This window comes from Balaenoptera physalus (genome assembly GCF_965194825.1).
Source record: "Balaenoptera physalus genome assembly, chromosome: 20".
Taxonomy (NCBI): domain Eukaryota; kingdom Metazoa; phylum Chordata; class Mammalia; order Artiodactyla; family Balaenopteridae; genus Balaenoptera; species Balaenoptera physalus.
This window is the reverse complement of record NC_138901.1, coordinates 20,332,950-20,350,277: the sequence shown is the minus strand read 5'-3', so window position 1 is coordinate 20,350,277 and position 17,328 is coordinate 20,332,950. Positions and strand designations below refer to the sequence as shown.

The 17,328-nt window shown below is 55.0% G+C and overlaps 1 protein-coding gene across 3 annotated transcripts in view; it reads left to right on the top strand.

The window, feature by feature from the left end:
• Positions 1 to 13,674, top strand: part of LOC309650753 (keratin, type I cytoskeletal 19) — a 101,039-nt gene extending 87,365 nt beyond the window's left edge. Inside the window, exons 1-6 of one of the 3 annotated variants that reach the window (XM_082442502.1) lie at positions 10,181 to 10,682; positions 11,981 to 12,063; positions 12,291 to 12,447; positions 12,757 to 12,918; positions 13,031 to 13,156; positions 13,288 to 13,674. In XM_082442502.1, the coding sequence (XP_082298628.1) occupies positions 10,263 to 10,682; positions 11,981 to 12,063; positions 12,291 to 12,447; positions 12,757 to 12,918; positions 13,031 to 13,156; positions 13,288 to 13,542 (1,203 nt within the window). In that variant the 5' untranslated portion in view covers positions 10,181 to 10,262 and the 3' untranslated portion in view covers positions 13,543 to 13,674. Of the gene's footprint in view, positions 1 to 10,180; positions 10,683 to 11,001; positions 11,140 to 11,980; positions 12,064 to 12,290; positions 12,448 to 12,756; positions 12,919 to 13,030; positions 13,157 to 13,287 lie in introns of those variants that run through there. The other 2 variants (XM_082442503.1, XM_082442501.1) reach the window with 2 other exon arrangements.
• The last annotated feature ends 3,654 nt before the right edge of the window (positions 13,675 to 17,328 follow it).

The following is a 17,328-nucleotide window of genomic DNA, read 5'->3' as shown; positions in this document are numbered from 1 at the left end:
AGGGAGCCAGTGAGGTTTCGTCCTCCATTAATGGTGTGTGTGTGTGTGTTTGTCTGGGGCGGGGCGCATTTTCCCTCCCAATCGACTGTAGGTTGACCAAAACGCCCCTTGGATACCAGGCCCCTGGCAGAGGACGGGGCCTCAGTCGTTCTTTCTCTGGGCAAAGGGCTTCTCCCCCAGCACACCCCAGACCTGGAGCCCTCCTTTGTTCCCAGCTTCTGGCAGCCCGCCTTGTTCTGGGATTCTTTGCGGTTTCTACTTAATGAATGTTTATCCTGCAGCCGGCTGGAGCCAGGAGGGGCCAGGAAGAGCCGAGAGGAGCCAGGAAGGGCCAGGAGGGTCAAGGCTCAGCATTCTGTCTCCAGAGGGCTCGGAATTCCGGCTGCTCTCAAGAATGTACCCCCCCCTCGCCCCCCAACACACACCCTTCCATCTGCCCTCCTCCCTGGGGAGGTAGCTGTTTTTCCAGGAGCTTGGCCAACCTCATCACCCCTCTCCCAGTCTGCTGGGCCGCACTTGCCAGATTGAGGCCACTGAAGCCTAGGGCAAGTCAGAATTGAAAATACGTAAACACCTTCCGTCCCAGATTATAGAGGTGATACATGTTCACTGTTGCTCTGTTGAGATTTTGGAAAACGCAGGTTCTGGTCAGAAGTCACCTCCGTACTCCTGGCCCTGACTGTGGGCTCCGAGTGGGCAGGGCCTGTGTGGACACAGCCTTTGTCTTTCCCCCTCCCTCAGTGGGCATCAGCGCTGGCAGACGTGCGCACAGGGAGTGCTTGGTGAGTAGAACCCAGTTAGAACCTATTTCTGGACTTCATCCAAAGCAGATCCAGGGATGACCCTGGGGGGTGACCACTGACCTTCTGGGGGGCGGAATCGGATAAGCCACGGCTCCAGACCAGTCCTCTGACTGCAGTGCACATGCCAGGCTCAGGCCCCAGGCTAGGAGCCATTCTAGATTCCTCTCCTTCCCTCGTGCTCCTCGTGACTCCATCAGCTCCATCCGTAGGCTCTGTGTCAGGATACGCCCCACGTCAGGCCACTTCTCACCAACCTCTCACATCTCCTTGGATCCAGCCCCCAGCTTCTCTCGCCTGGACTTTTGTCAGAGTCTCTTATCAGATCTCCAGCTTCCTCCGTTGGCTCCTGGTCTGTGATCTGGAGAGCGGCCACAGGGATCCCAGGGCTCCTCGAATCAAAGCCCCTTTACTCTCAGAATAAAGCCCAGCTCCCTAGTAAGACTGCCGACCTGTGTGCCTGGCCTCCTCCAGGACTCGCCTCCTGCACACTCGCCCCTGGCACATGCCTCTCAGCTCCGGGCATTCTTCCTCAGGGAGTCTGCCTCTGCTGTGCCCTCAGCCCAGTCCCCAGGGATCTGGAGGCTCCTTTGCCTCCCTCAGGTCTCTGTCCATGTGCCACCTCCTCAGGGTCCTCTCTTCCACGCCCCCCCCCCCCAACGCCCTTCACTCCTTCCCTTCTTTGCTTCTCCCCGTGTGCCCCTCACTCCTAGAATCACACTGTCTGCCAGTGTGAAAGCTGGCAGAAACCCAGCATGAAAGCTCAGGAGGGCAGGGAGGTTTTGACTGTTTTGTTCTAGAAGCCCAGAGTCTAGAAGGTGACTGGCACATAGAGGGTGATCTGTAATTATGGGTCGAATGAAAACAAAAAAGGTCTTCTCCCTTTTTCTTCAGCTTCTCCAGCAAATAATTATTAAGCATTTACTCGTGTGCTGGTGTTGGCCTGGGGCTAGATGAGGAGGGGAAGCTCTGTCTAGCTGGGGAGACAGAGCCAGGGCATGTGATGGGGCGAATCCGGGGGCTGGGGCCGGGGAGGCTGGGAAAAACTGGCCCAGCCTGAGTGGCTCAGGCGGACGTCCCAGAGGAGGTGATGGCCAAGCTGGGCGCTGAAAGAGGGACTAGAGTTACTGGCATCCAGGTAAAGGAGGCAGGTGAGAAGGGACAATGCGTCAGGTCTGAGGAAGGGCCTGCTCCCCTCCTGGAGGGCAGGGATGTGGCCCTCACGGCCTCGGGTCAGCCTCTGGTGCACAGCAGGTGTTTGGTGAAAATGCTGAGATAGCTTGAGTCCAGGAACCACACCTGATTTTCAGGAAGACAGTTTCAGTTCCCGGACAGGAACCTTGCTGTGGGGAGGTCAGCAAGGGCTCTGTAGGGTTCAGAGGATCAGATCAGTTTTGAAATGGAAAGGATCCCACATCCTAGAGCCTCTGCCCCTGAGGGAGGAAGCGCCGGTTCCCTTGAGGATGCCGGTGGGAGGGAAGTTAGCAGAAGACCACTCAGGGGACCACGGTGGGCTCTAGGAAATCAGGGCAGACACGGGACATTTTTCTTTCTCTCTGTCCTGTGTCTGGCCCTCCCCATGCCCCAGCTCACGTGGTACTGGCCGAGGTTTGGCGCAGGACTCTAAATGGGGCCCAAGTAGCCCAGAATCAGGGCAGAGGCAGAGAGAGGTACCCCTGGCTAAGAGGCCGGCCAGGGCCCTGCTTGTATGGAGAGGAGCTGAACCTGGTCACGTACACTCAGCCCCGAGGGAGGGACAGGGCAGGGAGAGGCCAGTCCTGTCTCCCTGGGGCGTGGAATGTGGCACTTGGGGGGAGGCTGACCCTCTCCCTCCCCCCCTGGTCTGGACCTGGGGCAGTTCCCCAGGACTCAGCGCTCCCTCCCTTCCCCCATGCTTGGTCCCCGTTCCGGTCAGGCTGGTTTTTCCTCCCCTGGGGACTCTAAGAGGAACACCTGGGGTCATCCTGGGCCAGCCTGCTGTGTCCCACCTTCCCTGGGTCCCCACTTGTGGGAAGTGACAGCAATGAGTTGCTGCAGAGGGAGCCGGACTTGGGTCGGGGGGAGCTCCCACCCCACCGCCGGCCTCGGTCCCCGTGACACCACCCACCTGGCCTGAGCAAGCCGCTCCACAGCATGGCCAGCCATTTCTTGTCTCCATCCTTTACTCTACATCATCAATCCTAGGACTAAGTCCAGGCCCTCTTTATCCCCAACGGGGACTATCTCAACAGACCTAACCTGGTCTCCCCACCTCTGGCCATGCCTCGCTCATCCGACCAACTCATTCAACACGTAGAACCCACGGCAATTTCTAAAATATGAAATTGACCACATCACATCCCTGGTTGAAATGACTTTCCACTATCTTCAGGATAAATCAACTCCTTGGCTGAGATTTACAGCCCCTGTGACTTCTTCCCTGGCTTCGCCCCTCCCCCACATGCCCCCAACTGAACTGAATGTCCAATGGCCCCCGAGTTGGCCCCAGTGATCCCACTCTCCCAGGACCTCCTGCCTGATAAACACCAAAAGGTCTTTCAGCCTCTTGCTCGAGGGTGGTGCCTCTGTGAAACATCTCGCTCCCAGGCAGAAATGAGGGCTCCCTCTCTTTGCCCCCCTCCCCGCCCGCCCACTCCTGCGTGGGAATTCCCGGCACCCACACACCCGATTATACTGATTTGTTTGAGGTCCACATGCCTACTGGCTCAATAGTTTTATATATATATATTTTTTTAAAAAAAATAAATTTATTTTTATTTTTTGTTTATGATTTTTTTTGGCTACGTTGGGTCTTCGTTGCTGCATGGGGGCTTTCTCTAGTTGCGGGGAGTGGGGGCTACCCTTCGTTGCTGTGTGGGGGCCTCTCATTGCGATGGCTTCTCTTGTTGCGGAGCATGGGCTCTAGAGCACACGGGTTTCAGTAGATGCGGCACATGGGCTCAGTAGTTGTGGCTCACGGGCTCTAGAGCACAGGCTCAGTAGTTGTGGTGCATGGGCTTAGTTGCTCCGCGGCATGTGGGATCTTCCCGGACCAGAGCTCGAACCTGTGTCCCCTGCACTGGCCGGCCGATTCTTAACCACTGCGCCACCAGGGAAGCCTGACTCAACAGCTTCAGAACGGTGGCCCATGGAGTGGCTACTCCCTCCAGCACCCCTAGAAACTCCCCCACAAATGTCTCCCATGTGCTCTCAAGGTGGCTGTTGGTGGCAGGCTCAGGCGGGGGTCACTCCAGCTCCAGCTCACCCGTCCACGTGCACTACCTGGGGAGGCTGGCTGCCCGTCGTGGGAACCCCCAGGTCCCCACCAGAGGGTGACACCGGGTATTCCTAAGGTTTCCAATCCTTGGGGAACCAGAACAGAAGGGACCTCCCCCCCAACCCCCGGGTCCAAGTCATCCGAGCTGAAGGAGCCCTCCTGCACTCAGACTCTTTCCAAGTCCCTCTTGAAATGTTCTGTCATGGGATTTCCTGGTGGTCCAGTGGATAAGACTCCGTGCTTCCACTGCAGGGGGCATGGGTTCGATCCCTGGTAGGGGAACTAAGATGATGCATGCCACGTGGTGTGGCCAAAAAAAAAAAGAAAAAAGAAAAGAAAAGTTCTGTCGCCTTCTCTTCTTTTCCCTTCTCACCCTCTTGCTTCATAAAGAGGGAAAATCAGAGCAAAGGACCCAGGGGTAGGGGCAGGAGCCTAGAAACCTTTTGTGGGGGGCTCTTTTCTCCCCATATCTACCGCTCCTCTTTCCAAAACTTCCTCTCTCCTTTCCTAACCCAAGACTAGAATGTCAGAGTGTATGAGTGGGGACACAGAGGTCGGTGTTGTGGGTACGGGGAGGGGAAGAGGGATTTACTGTATTAAATGTGGCCAGTTCTAAATGTCCATCATATAGTGTTTCCTAAGAAATTATTTTTAATTAGCAATTAATCATTTTTAATTAACTAGTAATACGTAAATACATTCTTGTTGTAAAAATTAGAATAGCAGAGACAAGCCTGGGTTCCCCTGACTACTATCCTTCAATCAGCTTCCCTCCAAGGAAATCTCTGTTGTCAGTCTGGTGTGTTTCCTTCCTTATTTATGTGCTTATGTGCATATTCATATGTACTTGTAGAAATATCATCTTTTAAGTGTATGCCAGCATTAATTATGTGTATTGCTCTCCCGCTGCTTTTATTTTACCCAGCAACTGGTTCTTTAAGATTCTTCATGTCACTAAATATTGACATGACTCATTCTATTTAATTCTTCTCACATCATGTGAATGTTACGTAGTTTACTCAACTGTCCCCCTACCTGTTGTTGTTTCCATCTTTCCTTTATTACAAACAATGCTTCAGAGAGTATCTTTTTATATGCCTCCCTGAATATATGAACAAGGGTTCTTTGGGGTAAATGCAGAAGAGTGGAACTGGGGCTTGCAGGGTGTGTGGATTTTTTTTTAAAGAAAGACACTGCCAAATGGCCCTGCAAAGTGGTAGCTGCAACCTGCCTCCCACTAATGTGTCTGTGGGAGTTCATTTGCCCACATCTTCCCCAGCACTTGACGTTATCAAACTTTGTAATTTTCCAGTCTAATGGGGAAGAGTGAATCTCCCATCTTCTCCTGGTTGCCCTTAGTTGGGCTGGGCATCTGAGAGGGGAAATTGGTGCTGTTTTTTTTTTTTTTTTGCCCATGGGTCATAGTTTCCCAACTCCTACTTTATTTTTTAATTTTTATTTTATATTGGAGTATAGTTGATTAACAATGTTGTGTTAGTTTCAGGTGTACAGCAGAGTGATTCAGTTATACATATAAGTGTACATCTATTCTTTCAAGTTAACTTGGTGCTGTTTATAGAAACTTCTAGCTAGCCCTGTTCACAGTCCCATCTTCTACTTCTCCTTTCAGGGTCCCTGGTGCCCCAATTCCCGAGCTTCTGGGTTTTGTGTTGAGAATCTTCTTGCTTCTGTGGATTTCCTGCCCTCCCCTCTTCTGTCCCCTCCCTATGCTCCCAAGCCCTAGGTCTCAGCTTCCTCTTGTCTGCTTTTAGTTACCATTTTCGAGCTTTAAAATTATCGTGGCCATTTATCATCTTCTGTTGTCTCTTCTTTTATTCTTTTAAAATAGTCCTTTACTGTCAGCTTAACAGGGTTTTAGGAAAGTGCAAAGATTAATGTGGGTATTCAATCTACCACATTTAATCAAAACGAAATGTCTCTATAATCCCCTGCCAGACTGTCAGCTTCTTAGAGGCAGGAAAGGCTCGTTTTTACTTCTGTATCCCAGCATCTAGCATCTTGCCTGGCAAATAGGGGATAGGACTTGATACACTTTTGCTGAATGGAGGAGCGAGTGAGAAAGTATTGATAACTGAGCATCATGTGATGATGGTCCTTAGGAAGGGGATGTTGCTTAGGTAAGGGTTACCAATTTACATGACAGGCAAGTTCATGAAGTCTTGCATCCTTTTCCTTTCTGTCCTCCAGCTTACGACTTCTGTTCTGTTTACATACACGAGCCCATCTCCTCTTCAAGGCTGAACTTTGAATCTTGTTTGTATGACCCACTGACTGACCAAATAGATACTTGTGTATCCAAGCAGGGAGGACAAGTTGGGACCTTGGCAGGTGACACTATGCCTTTCCCAACTTGATGACCCTTTCTCCAGACCAGTGGAAGAAGTCACCTTAACCCCCAACTCATGAGAGGAGGGACAGTGTTAGTGGTTGGGACTACAGCTTTAGGGAGTTAAAGATCTGGGCTTGAATCCTGGGTCCACTATTTATTTGTGTGACTTTGGTCAAGTCAGTAACCTTTTTGAGCCTCAGTTTTTTGGTCTGTAAAATGGGGATGATAATACTTTAAGTCACAGGATTAGTTGAGATAATGTATACAAAGTGTTTAACCTAGAGGCTGGCCCAGTAGATGCTGGCTGTCATCATCATCACCTTCGTCATCATTATCACCTTTGTCATCGTTATCATCGTCGCCCTTATTGTCATAGTCACACCATTTCGTTCTACCCAGGGACTAGGACTCTCGCTTCTTTCCAGCGGTCCCCAACCACTATTTCATTTCCTCAGGGATGATGAAAACTTCCCTACCTTGAATCTCTCCCCTCTGGGAACTGCAATCTGCATTTGCTCTAGTGTAAGAAGCTTCTAGGGTAGGTCCAGGTGGAGATGCAGACAGAACCGTTGGCCTCGGGACTTGGACACAAGTTAGCCATGTGACCTCAGGCGAGTCACTTTACCTCTCTGAGCTTCCTTGGACTGGATCAGCTTTTCTTGTGATATATGGATTATTAATAGGCATTACCTGACAAAAGACGCCATGGTCCAGTATATTTTGGAACTGCTGATTAAATGAAGTTAAATAATAATACTTATAATAATATAATACTTACATGTATATAATACATTATATACCATCAAATGATAAGTATTTATTGTGTTACATTGTTATTATTAAATAGTACATTACTATCTATCTAATTAGCATCTATCTAACCACTGAAACAACTCCAGGAACTAGGATTGTTATTATGATTATTATCCCTGTTTTACAAATGAAGGACTGAGGTTTTCACAGCCTTTAGTACCGTGCATTGTGAATTTCCAAAAGGGAGTGGGGACAGCAGTGTTTCTGATCCTATCTGACAGTGGCCCCCCTTTCCCACAAGGATGTCATGGGGCTGCGGCTCTGCAGCAACAAGCGGGGTGAGGGGGAAGGCTGGGCAGTTTCCTCTCTGGGATCCCTTCATGCTCAAACATTCCCTTCTCATCACTCCTGACCCTGTGTGTCCCTCCTCTGCAGACTGCGGATCACCAGGCTGGAGATCAGGACTTGGGAAAGAAGCTACTCCGATCAGGTTCTACAGGTTCTTGCCCTCACTCAGCCAGAGGCAGATCAAGGACTCTGCTCGTGGGCAGTCTGTTTACCGAATGGGAACCGCAGCTTGATTCCTCAGTTCTGTCTCTGGGGGTGGGGGGTGGAGGTGGGGGGCAGACTTTACAGTTTGTTCTCTTGAGTTCTTGATGTGCCAGAGAAGTGTTTAAAAGCCACACAACTCATGGTGGAAGGTGCTAGGCACCGTTCTGGCCAGAGTGGGAGCAGGGGACTGTCTTTGGAGTTAGCCTAGGATTTGGGGGGAAAGAGACCCAAAGGAGTTGTTTTGGAGCTGGGACTTCCTTGGAAGGGAGAGTGCAGCCTTTGTTGCACTCAGGAACCCAGGCCATGGGGCTGAGGGTTAAGAGGCTGGAAGCCAGAATCTGACACTCCTGGCTGTCCCTCTCGAAGCTTCTGTTTCCTCATCTGTAAAATGGGCATAAGAATACCTTTTCCACTGGTCTGCTGTGGGGATCCAATGGGATCTGAAAAGGCTTTGCAAATGGTACTACCCTGCAGTCAATTGTCTTATGGCTTTGGGGTAGGGGGCTGGGACTCTAAGCTCTTCTGAAGTTTAGTGAACTCACAACCCGTTAATCTTTGGAGGAGAACTGTTGGTCCTATTCTTTGTTTCCTAATGCAAAGTCCCTTCCCAAACTCTCCTATCAGGCCACAGAAGCAGAGGTTCCAGCTGGGGCTTGGTGTGCTAGCAACTCTCTGGCCAATCTCCCCCTTCCCCGACCAGGAGCAGGTCTCCTCCTTAAGGCCAAATAGTGACTCACGTCAGATCAGCCCTGGCAGCTACAACCTTTGTGAAGGCCCAGCCACACCCTGCTTTCAGGGCCAGCCTTGAGTCTTCTTCCCCCTTGGAGCCCCAGGACCCACTTGCAGGTCTGATTCACTAGTTTAAACAGCCTCAGGCTGGCCTTCCTAGTGGCTCTGGGGCTGCTCCTGGTGGGTTATGGGTGTGTGTGTGTGTGTGTGTGTGTGTATGTGTGTGTGTAGGGGGGGTTTGCTGCCCCTGTTCCTGGATCAATTGGTGGCCAGAAGACAGTTTATTGGGGACAGGTTTCAGAGGCTGGGGACAAGTCTTCATCTAGCCACAGGTGACCCAGGTGATAATATGCAGAGAGGAGGCCTAAGATTTCACAGGAAACCGAGAGTAACTGACCCATCTCCCTACCACCCTGTCTGAAGGGCACCGGGCCTCTGTCCTGAGATTTGGTGGCTGCTCTGACATAAGGATGCAAAGGAACTGTGGGGACAGTTCTGAGGAGGGGTGAGGTCCCTGCGGACAGGAACCGGGGTGAGGCTGCTTCAGGGCCCTGCGGTGTCTGGCAGGGGGGCCTCCAAGGCGATCAAAAAGGTGGGTGGAATTACTGAGCTGGATGAAGAACGGGGCTGGGGGTTGTGTGTGGAGCGGAGGGACTCCTTCCTCTATCATCGAAACTCGCCACGTTGTGTGTGGGCGCCCTCCCTAGCAATCCAGTCATTCATCCGTGTACTGGGACAGGACTGCTAGGCACAGGAGGATTCAGCCTCTGACACCCTCCTTGGAGATGCTCACAGGAGGGAGGGATTCCATCCTGTCTCTGGGCGGCAGGTGCTAAAAGTCTCATGGGCGAGTTACTCGCCTCCCTTAGGCTCAGATGCCTCACTACAGCATCACTTCAGTAAGTCTGTGTCGAATGCATGCTTTTGGGGTTGGAGGGTAGAGGGTTGTCCTGGTTGGGGGGGGGGCAGCGTGGGTGGATGGTTGGTGAGAGTACTGAGTCGGGGGTTCAGCTCCCAGGTGGGGTTCTGGCTTGAGCTCGGGATTCTGAAGGTGCCTTTTACAGTCCAGCTGCAGAACCCCTCCCAGCAGCTGTTCCCAGGAGCCTATTGTCACCTTGGGGCTTTGTATGGCCACAGCAGGGTGGGGCGGCTTTGTCTCAGGAGGCCTGGGAAGTTGCAGCTCAGAGCACCTCATGTGGGGGACTGAGGGGGGGTCAGGGTGTGGGTGATCCCCAAGGGGCAGGTTCTGAGAGGCTGTAATTCCCAGTGGGGCGTAGGAATCAGGTGAATGTACTTTGGGGGGGTTAATTTTGATCACAAGGAAGGGGCTCAGAATATGATGGGGGGACTCTGAGTGAGGGATCACTGGGGGGGCTGACGTCTCGGCGTGTACTCTCAGAAAAACTATAATTCCTGGGGGGTGTCAAACTCTGGGTAATCTTAATGGGGGAGGGCCAGCAATGTGAATTGCGGGGATATCTAAGTGTGCGTGTGGTCGGGGTGAAGATCCGAACGAGTGTGCCAGCGGGGTGTGCGGCTGGGCGTCGGCGTGGGCTGGTGTGGGGCAGCTCTCCGGAGGGCAGGAGCCTCTGGCCCCTGGGAGGGGAGAGTCGGAAGCAGAGCCGCCAGGAACTGACCAATGGGGAGAGCGCCCGTATTTGCACTCAGGAGCCTGCAAATTCCTGGGCCCTCAGATATCCGCCCGACACCGTCCCCCCTCCCCCGCCCAACCCCGGGCATAAAAGGCGCCAGGTGAGGGCCTCGCCACTCCTCTTGCCGACTGCAGCCACTCCGACCGGTGTCGCCCGCGTCCTCCTTCGCCATGACTTCCTACAGCTATCGCCAGTCGTCGGCCACCTCGTCCTTCGGGGGTCTGGGCAGCGGCTCCGTGCGCTTCGGGGCGGGAGGCGCCTTCCGCGCGCCCAGCATCCACGGGGGCTCGGGTGGCCGCGGCGTGTCGGTGTCCTCCGCCCGCTTCGTGTCCTCGTCCTCCTCCGGGGGCTACGGCGGCGGCTATGCGGGCGCCCTGGCCGGCTCCGACGGGCTGCTGGCGGGCAACGAGAAGGTCACCATGCAGAACCTCAACGACCGCCTGGCCTCCTACCTGGAGAAGGTGCGCGCCCTGGAGGAGGCCAACGACGACTTGGAGGTGAAGATCCGCGACTGGTACCAGAAGCAGGGGCCCGGGTCCGCCCGCGACTACAGCCACTACTTCAAGACCATCGAGGACCTGCGGGGCCAGGTGGGAGGCGGCCCGGCCGCGGGAAGTGCACCTGCCGCGGATACCCAGCCCCGCGGGCCGGGTGAGGCCCGAGGCGGGGGCGGCGGGCGCCAGAGCCACCTCCCGGCCGGGGCGGGAGCGAGTGTTAGGATGGGGGAGGGCCCGCAGGGTGGGGCGGAGGGAAGCCGGCCGGGGAGGAGGGGCAGGACCAAGGGGCAGGAAGTGGAGGCCTGGGGGGGTGGTGGGGTGGGGAACCGGGGGCGGCGGGTTAACGTGGGGGATTGGAGGGCGGGAGGAAGAAGGCGCGCCGGTCGGCTAGGCCTGGGAAAGGGGGGAGGAAGGAGGGGGGAAGAGATGGGGCGCGCTGTGGGCTGCCCTGAGGTCTGGACCCGAGTCGCTGTGCAACAGGGAAATGCAAGAGTTTGGCCAGGGAGGAATCTGGTTCTCGCCGGGCCAGACCTGCCTTCTGCTGCCCCCAGTGAGAGGCCCTCTGCATTCCTTTTCTCCCGGCCCGGCGGGTCTGGTTTCCATCACGCTGAGGCTGAAGCCCCTCCCTCCGCCCAGGGGGCCACTAGGGACTTAGAGGCGTTCTAGGAAGAGTGGGAGAGGCCAACTCTGGCCCGTGGTCAAGGAGGGACATATGCTGTGGCCCCCGAACTGGGTAAAGGAGAGACGAATGCTGAGCTTGTGAAGACCTCTGTGGAGAGGCCCAGTGCCGTGTGGGTGGAGACCCCAGGTCCCAGCCACAGCCTCTTGCTGGGGGGCCCTCAGGGTCCTTCAGGGTGGGGCTTGGTCTCTGCCCACAGGGAACAGCTCGGAGCTGGGATCTCGGTCCAGAAGAAATGTTTCAAAAGCCAGTGGGACATTTAACAGCCTCACACGTTGGGTCTCCAAACGCACAGTCCCCACAGCGTAGGCCTGGGCCCACCCTGTGCCTGGCGTGGTGCTGGGTGCCAGGGGCCTAGACCAGACCCGTAGATGAGGGAGAGCTAGAGATGTAAACAACGAGCGTAGTGCTTTCAAACTTTATAAACTGTGACCTACACGAGGGAATACATTTTGCCTCAAAGAGGAGGCACAAAGTGCCGGCACGTAATACGTGCTCAACAGAAGGCTTTCCCTTCCCTGAAGGCAGAATGTGCTTCGAGTGGGGGTCAGACCACAGGGTGACCCCTGTGCTCCCTGCATCTGGTTTGCGGATCACTAGAAGGCACACAGGCACGCATACTCCTTTGCTTTTCTCTCTCCTCTGGGAAGAAAGTGGGTGGACAGTGCCCATATACTGAACTGGTGCCAACCTCCTGCCTTCTGCCTTCCAGATTCATGGTGCCACCATTGAGAATTCCAGGATAGTCCTGCAGATCGACAACGCCCGTTTGGCTGCAGATGACTTTCGAACCAAGTGAGCGTCTCTGCCTTGGGGGCTGCAGGAGCCAGGGCAGGGGAGGGGGGCAATCTCAGGCCCTTATGGGGCTCAGTGCCGTGGGGGCAATGGACTCTGTTCTCACCCACCGCAGCTGGTCTGAAGCACACCCCATCCCCCATGGGCCCCTGAACCCAGGGGAGGTGGGCAAGTCTTCAGAGGTGCAGAGGAAACGCTGGCCTGACTGCAACTCTTTCCTCTGAAAGGTTTGAGACGGAGCACGCCCTGCGAGTGAGCGTGGAGGCCGACATCAACGGCCTGCGCAGGTTGCTGGACGAGCTGACCCTGGCCAGGACTGACCTGGAGATGCAGATCGAGGGTCTGAAGGAGGAGCTGGCCTACCTCCGGAAGAACCACGAGGAGGTGGGTTTCAAGCTGGGCTTCCCATCCATCCCAGCCCAGCTTCCCAGAGCTGAGGACACTTTTTTTTTTATCCTGTGTCCTCTGACCGTGGCCACATTTGCTGCACCCTTGACCTAGCCCTGAGTGTGTCGTGTGGATCCCAAGGGTTCCAGCAGGGGATGGTGGTGACCCCATCTGTACCCCAGTGCTGGCTCCTAGGTCTGCACCTGAAAACCAGCCCCCCTATGGCCTCGGGGATAGGGGAGTGACGTGGCTCAGGCCCAGCAGGCTCTGGGCCCTGACATGCCCATCTCTGCTGTATCTTTCTAGGAAATCAGTGTCCTGAAGGGCCAGGTGGGAGGTCAGGTCAACGTGGAGGTAGACTCCGCTCCGGGCATCGACCTAGCCAAGATCCTGAGCGACATGAGAAGCCAACATGAGGTCATGGCTGAGAAGAACCGGAAGGATGCTGAGGCCTGGTTCACCAGCCAGGTATGGAGGGGGAAGCAGGTGCCCCTTGGGGAGGTGGCAAGGAGAGCGGGCTTAATGCTCCCAGGCAAGGGTCTGCCTCAGCGCTTACTCCCTCTGCCTCCTCTCACTGCAGACCGAGGAGCTGAACAGGGAGGTCGCTGGCCACACGGAGCAGCTGCAGATCAGCAAGACGGAGGTCACCGACCTGCGGCGTACCCTCCAGGGTCTGGAGATCGAGCTGCAGTCTCAGCTCAGCATGGTATGTGCCCTCTGCCCTGTGGGACGCACACTCGTGTCCTTGCGGCCTCGGGCAGCCCGGATGGTGGCTGGGCCCGTGCCATCGCTGGGCACCAGGCTCTGCTGAGTCTCCTTCCCTCTCCCTGCCCTCAGAAAGCTGCCCTGGAAGGCACGCTGGCCGAAACGGAGGCTCGCTTCGGAGCCCAGCTGGCGCATATCCAGGCGCTGATCAGTGGTGTCGAAGCCCAGCTGAGCAATGTGCGTGCCGACACCGAGCGGCAGAACCAGGAGTACCAGCACCTCATGGACATCAAGTCCCGGCTGGAGCAGGAGATCGCCACCTACCGAAACCTGCTGGAGGGCCAGGACGCCTTCTACAACAACCTGCCCACCCCGAAGGTCCTCTGAGTCTGGCAGCCTCCTGGCCTTCCTACCCTGCTGCAGAGGGATTCCCCTGGGTAGGGGCATGGGAGGGGAGGGACCCTTATCCCTGGCTCTCCCCCTGACCTTCCAATAAAACTTTATGGCCCAGGGGAGGAAGGACGTTGAGTTTGTTATTTCAGCCCATGGCGGGGCGGGGTGCGGGGGCCAGACCTTGGCACTGTTTAGGTTTTATTGTTTAGGTTTCATTTGGACCGGCGTCCACGCTTTCCCAGGAAAGGGGAGGGAGGGCGCTCACAAACTCCAGCTGTTACAGTAATTCCTGTTTGCAGAGGTCTTCCTGTATCTCACCTGTTCCCTAAAACAAGGTTGTTAAATAAGCATTGCTCCCATTTTACAGAGGGATAAACTAAGGCTCAGAGAGGCGAGGTGGGTTGTTGTAACATCTAACTGTTCTAACACATGGCAAAGGTGGGATTTGAAACTGGTGTTTGCTTCCAGATTTAGTTTTCTTTCCACTGAACTCACCCCAAGGGTTGGTGTGTGTTTGTGTATCTGTGATTAATGTTTACTGAGCACCTAAGTGCTATTTAATCAGACAACCCTGAAAGGTAGTATGAGTTATATCCTATAGAGTAGGAAACAGGCTCAGAGAGGTTAAGTAACTTGACCAAGGCCACATAGCAACTACATGGCAGAGCTAGGACCAGAATTACATTTCCTGATTCTTAACCCACAGTGCCACCCCTGCACCCCGTCTCCTAGGATGACACTGCTTGTGCCATTTCCTCAGTACATTCCAGTCTTGCTCTGTGTGAAGGCCCCTGAGGCAGTTCCTCCTGACAGGTTTCTCCACCTAACTTAAGGAGAAACTGGGGCTTTGGGGTCAGGGGGCGGGCACCCGCTCAGAAAAGAGCTGGAGAGGGCGCCCTTGTAGGGGTGTGTGTGCGCATGCACTGACACCTCCTTCCATCCCCTGGCAGCCCTGCGTAAGCCCCTTACGCCCACCAGCCCATACTTGGGCCCAGAGTCTGGAATAGGACCCAGCTGTGACCCAGACCTCCCACAGAGACCCCCAGACTGGCTTGCCTGGGGCCTGTCCTGGGCCCCCAAAGGAATGCAAGTCCCAGCTTCCTGGTACAACTCTGCCCTTGGGTTGGTATGGTCCTGCCCCTGTGGTTTACAACTTAGCTGCCAAGAACGGAGGCCAATTAAAGGTAAATAAGTCCCACTTCCCCCAGCAGAGAGGTTCAGGCTGAGTGGGTCTGTTCAGGCCCCGTGGATCTGTCTGTGACAGCGGCCGACCCTGTGAGGGAGGGGGCTGAGTGAGGCGGAAGGTCTCTGGGGGGACAGATCGTCGCTCTGCCACCTGTGCTCAGCACTGCGCTAGGAGGCTCAGGACCCCGCCATACCTGGTGTTCATCCTGAAGGGGGTGCTTTTTCCGCCATTTTCCGTGGAGCTTGGTAGGCTCATTAGCTTACTCCAAATCCCAGGCTGGTGACCCCAGAGCCCAGCTCTTCCCGCTTCCCCTGCCGCAGCCCTGGGCCAGGAGCCCCTTCTGCCACCTCCCCAGCTATTCCGCTCTGGCCATCAGCACCTACAGGCCCACTCTCCCACTTAACTTAGGAGGCCTTGGAGCTAGAGGCCAGAGGCCTGGCTGCACCCCCAGTCCCAGGCTGGGACTGCCCAGAGATATTTGTCCCCTGTTCATGAAAGCCTCTGTTGTCACAGCTGAAACCCTCCCCTGTGCCCCAGAGGCCCCTGGAATGTGGCTGTGAGGCGGGGTCTGGGCCCGATACAGGTGGGGCTGGTGACGGGGTCTCAGGTCTGGGTGTCAGGAAGAAAGCTTTCCTTTGTGTGCGTGCGTGCGCGCATTGTGTGTGTGTGTGTGTGTGTGTGTGTGTGTGTGTGTGTGTGGACACTTTCCTGTCTCAGTCTGGGAGCTGAAACTAGGGGTACCGTGTTGACAGAAGCAGCTGGGATAGAGGGAAGGGAGCGAGAGGCAGGGGGAGGGGATTTGGGGGGGCAGGGTCTTTCCAGCCCTGCTGGTCATCATGACCACTTCGGTTTGCAAGCATTTGCAGTCCGTCATCTTGCTCCATCCCCGTGAGTCAGACTGGGCCAGAGTTATTTCCATTTTTCCAATTGGTAGACTGAGGCTCGGAGAGAGGAGGCCTGATTCCTCAAAGCCACATAACTAATAAATGAGAAATGAGGAATTCTCCAGGCCCCAGGGCATGCCCTCTCTCTGACCCTGGCATCTCCCTGGGGCGCGGAGGCGTGAGGGAGGATCCTAACGTCTGTGGAGGTCCCCACTCCCCCTGTGACGTTGAATGCTCACCGTGGCCCTGTAGCTGGGGCCAGTGTTAACGGGGTCAGTGTTCTGTTTTTCTTTAAATTTTTTTATTGTGGTAAATACACACAACAGAAACGTTACCATCTTAACGCATTTCTCGGTGCACAGTCCTGTGGCAGTTCTGTGCGCTCACGTTGTTGTGCAAGCATGATTACCCTCCATCCTCATAACTCTTTCCATCTTGTAAAACTGAAACTTTATCCCCATTAAACCATAACTCCTCATTCTCCCTCCCCACCCCTGGCAACCACCATTACACTTTCTGTCTCTATGATTTTGACTCTTCTTAGTACCTCATGTAAGTGGGAAAATGCCCCAGTTTTAAGTCAGGAACCTGGCTCGGAGATGTTAAGTCACACCCAGAGGTGGAGTCCAGCTCAGGCTCTTTCCACTGGGCTGCATCGTCCCATCCCAAGGAGGGAAGGCCGGCTCTGGGGCAGCCTGTCTGCCTGCAGTGGGCAAAGGACAGCAACTGGCACAGCAACCCGGGCAGGCTGCCTGGGGCAGGGCCCAGGTCTGCAGTCTGGGCTGGAGCCAAATGGAGCTTGATCTCCGTCCTTGCCCAGCCATCACCTTCTGGTGCTAACGAGTAGACTCCGGCCACCCAGACCTTGAGCTCATAGGAACTGTTTGGACCGAAACCAGGGATTTGTGACTGGGGCAGCTGCTGCCTGGCCTGGGCCTGAGAGTGTAGGGAAAGCCCCCTTGAGGGGCTGCTGGAGGGGAGTCAGGGTGCAGAGAGAGGCTGGCTGGGGTCCAGCCCTCCCTCACCCCAGGGTGATGGCACATAATTTTTCCCCGGGGTAATTGCTGGGGCCGTAATGTCTGCAGAGGCTTTAATGAGCTATGGTTGATCTGAGTTTGATTATTTTTCTTTCAGAGGAAAAGACAGTATCCTCCCACCCACGAGACAATACCTCACTGTCTGGGCCCAGCACTCAGAGGCTGGCTTACTGTGATGCTGGGCAAGGAGAAGCCCACCCCCACATACCAGGAATACTCCACTACCCTTGCTCAGGTGCAGGAATCTGGGGTCTGGGGAGGGGAACACCTTCTTCTCCTGTCTCCTGTTTGAGTGGGGGGGGAGCGGTCAGAGGACCCAGTGAGTCCTGGCGATGCCCTCTTACTAGCTGTGCCACCTTATACAAATCACTTCCCTCTCTGAGCTGCAATTTCATTTCTTCTGAAACAGGGGCAGGGATCATCTTCTTAGCTGTGAGGAATAGAGGAGGCGTGGATGCAGAAGTGCTTTGTAAACTGTGAAGGATGCCGTGGAAGTAAGAATTTACTGTTATTAGAGCAATAATAACAATGACCTGCATTGCCCAATAGGTGCTGGTTATGGAAGAATATGGCAGAGTGTGACGGTCACTCACAGGGCAGATCTGATGCCCAAGGACAAAAAAAAGTCCCCCCAGGTGATGGTACTTGGGAGTCCTAAGTATTGGACGTGCAC